Source organism: Nicotiana sylvestris, chromosome 10 (genome assembly GCF_000393655.2).
Source record: "Nicotiana sylvestris chromosome 10, ASM39365v2, whole genome shotgun sequence".
Lineage (NCBI taxonomy): Eukaryota > Viridiplantae > Streptophyta > Magnoliopsida > Solanales > Solanaceae > Nicotiana > Nicotiana sylvestris.
In genome coordinates, this window is record NC_091066.1 from 37,681,191 (window position 1) to 37,682,504 (window position 1,314).

Sequence of the window (1,314 nt, forward strand, 5' to 3'; positions counted from 1 at the left end):
TCCCTATACTGTTCCACCAACCTCCTAATAAGGTGGATAGCTTCCATAGTGGAGTGACCCAGCATGAACCCAAACTGGTTGTCGGATATAGACGTCGTCTTCCTCACCCTCGCCTCCACCACCCTCTCCCAGACTTTCATGGTATGGCTAAGTAACTTGGTACCCCTATAATTGTAACAACACTGGATATCACCTTTGTTTTAGAATAACGGTACCACTGTACTCGACCTCTACTCCTCCGGCATCCTCTCCGTCCTAAAAATAGCATTGAACAACCCAATCAGCTACTCCAATCCTGCTCTACCCACACACTTCTAAAACTCAACCGGAATTTTACCTGGCCTGGTCGCTCTACCCCTACTCATCTTACGCAAAGTCCTCATGACCTCATCCACCTTAATGCGCCTGCAATACCTAAAATCTCGAATACTCTCTGAATGCCCCAAATCCCCTAGCGCTATATCTCGGTCCCCCTCCTCATTTAGAAGACCATAGAAGTACGTCTGCCATCTCTGCTTAATCTGGGACTCTCCCATCAATACTCTACCATCCTCGTCTTTGATGCACCTTACTTGGTCCAGATCCCGGGCCTTCCTCTCCCTCGCTTTAGCCAGCCGAAACAACTTCCTGTCCCCGCATTTCTCCCCCAATTCCTCGTATAGACGACCAAACAAGGCATTCTTAGCCTCCGTGACCACCAGCTTTGCCTCTTTCCTCGCCACCTTATACCTCTCTATATTCGCCCTCCTCTCCTCCTCGCTTGTGCTCCCTGCCAACTTTGCGTACGCTACCTTCTTCGCCTCCACTTTACCTTGGACTATGTCATTCCACCACCAGTCGCCTTGGTGCCTGCCAGAAAAACCCTTCGATGTCTCTAGCACCTCTCTCGCCGCCTCCCTCACGTAGTTCGCCATCGTTGACCACATAGTGCTCGCGTCTCCACTACTCCTCCAAGCTCCCATAGCGGATAACCTTCCCTCCAACTCCTGTGCTTTATCCTTGGTTAAAGCACCCCATCTAATCCTCGGTCGGCCACGAGCATAATATTATGAAAAAACTGAAATTAGCGACGAACAAATTCTATAGCTACACTGCAAAATCTGTTGCTAATCTTATTTAGTCACAAATTAATAACAGAATATTAAAAATTTTGGTAGCGACTGATCCGTGACGATAATTCGTAGCTAAATCCAGATTTTTTTGTACTATATCTATTTCAACATTAAAAAATTATTGCAGTTGACTGAAGACCTACGTGCAATACACGTACATATAAACTAGTACTATATTAAAAGCACGAATGCCCCTAGCGAA

At 46.7% G+C, this 1,314-nt stretch overlaps 1 protein-coding gene across 1 annotated transcript; it reads right to left on the reverse strand.

The window, feature by feature from the left end:
- Nucleotides 1–314: 314 nt before the first annotated feature.
- Nucleotides 315–914, reverse strand: LOC138879202 (uncharacterized). Its single transcript, XM_070158797.1, has one exon. The coding sequence runs from the start codon at nucleotides 912–914 to the stop codon at nucleotides 315–317; it is 600 nt and encodes a 199-aa protein (XP_070014898.1).
- Between the last annotated feature and the right edge of the window lie 400 nt (nucleotides 915–1,314).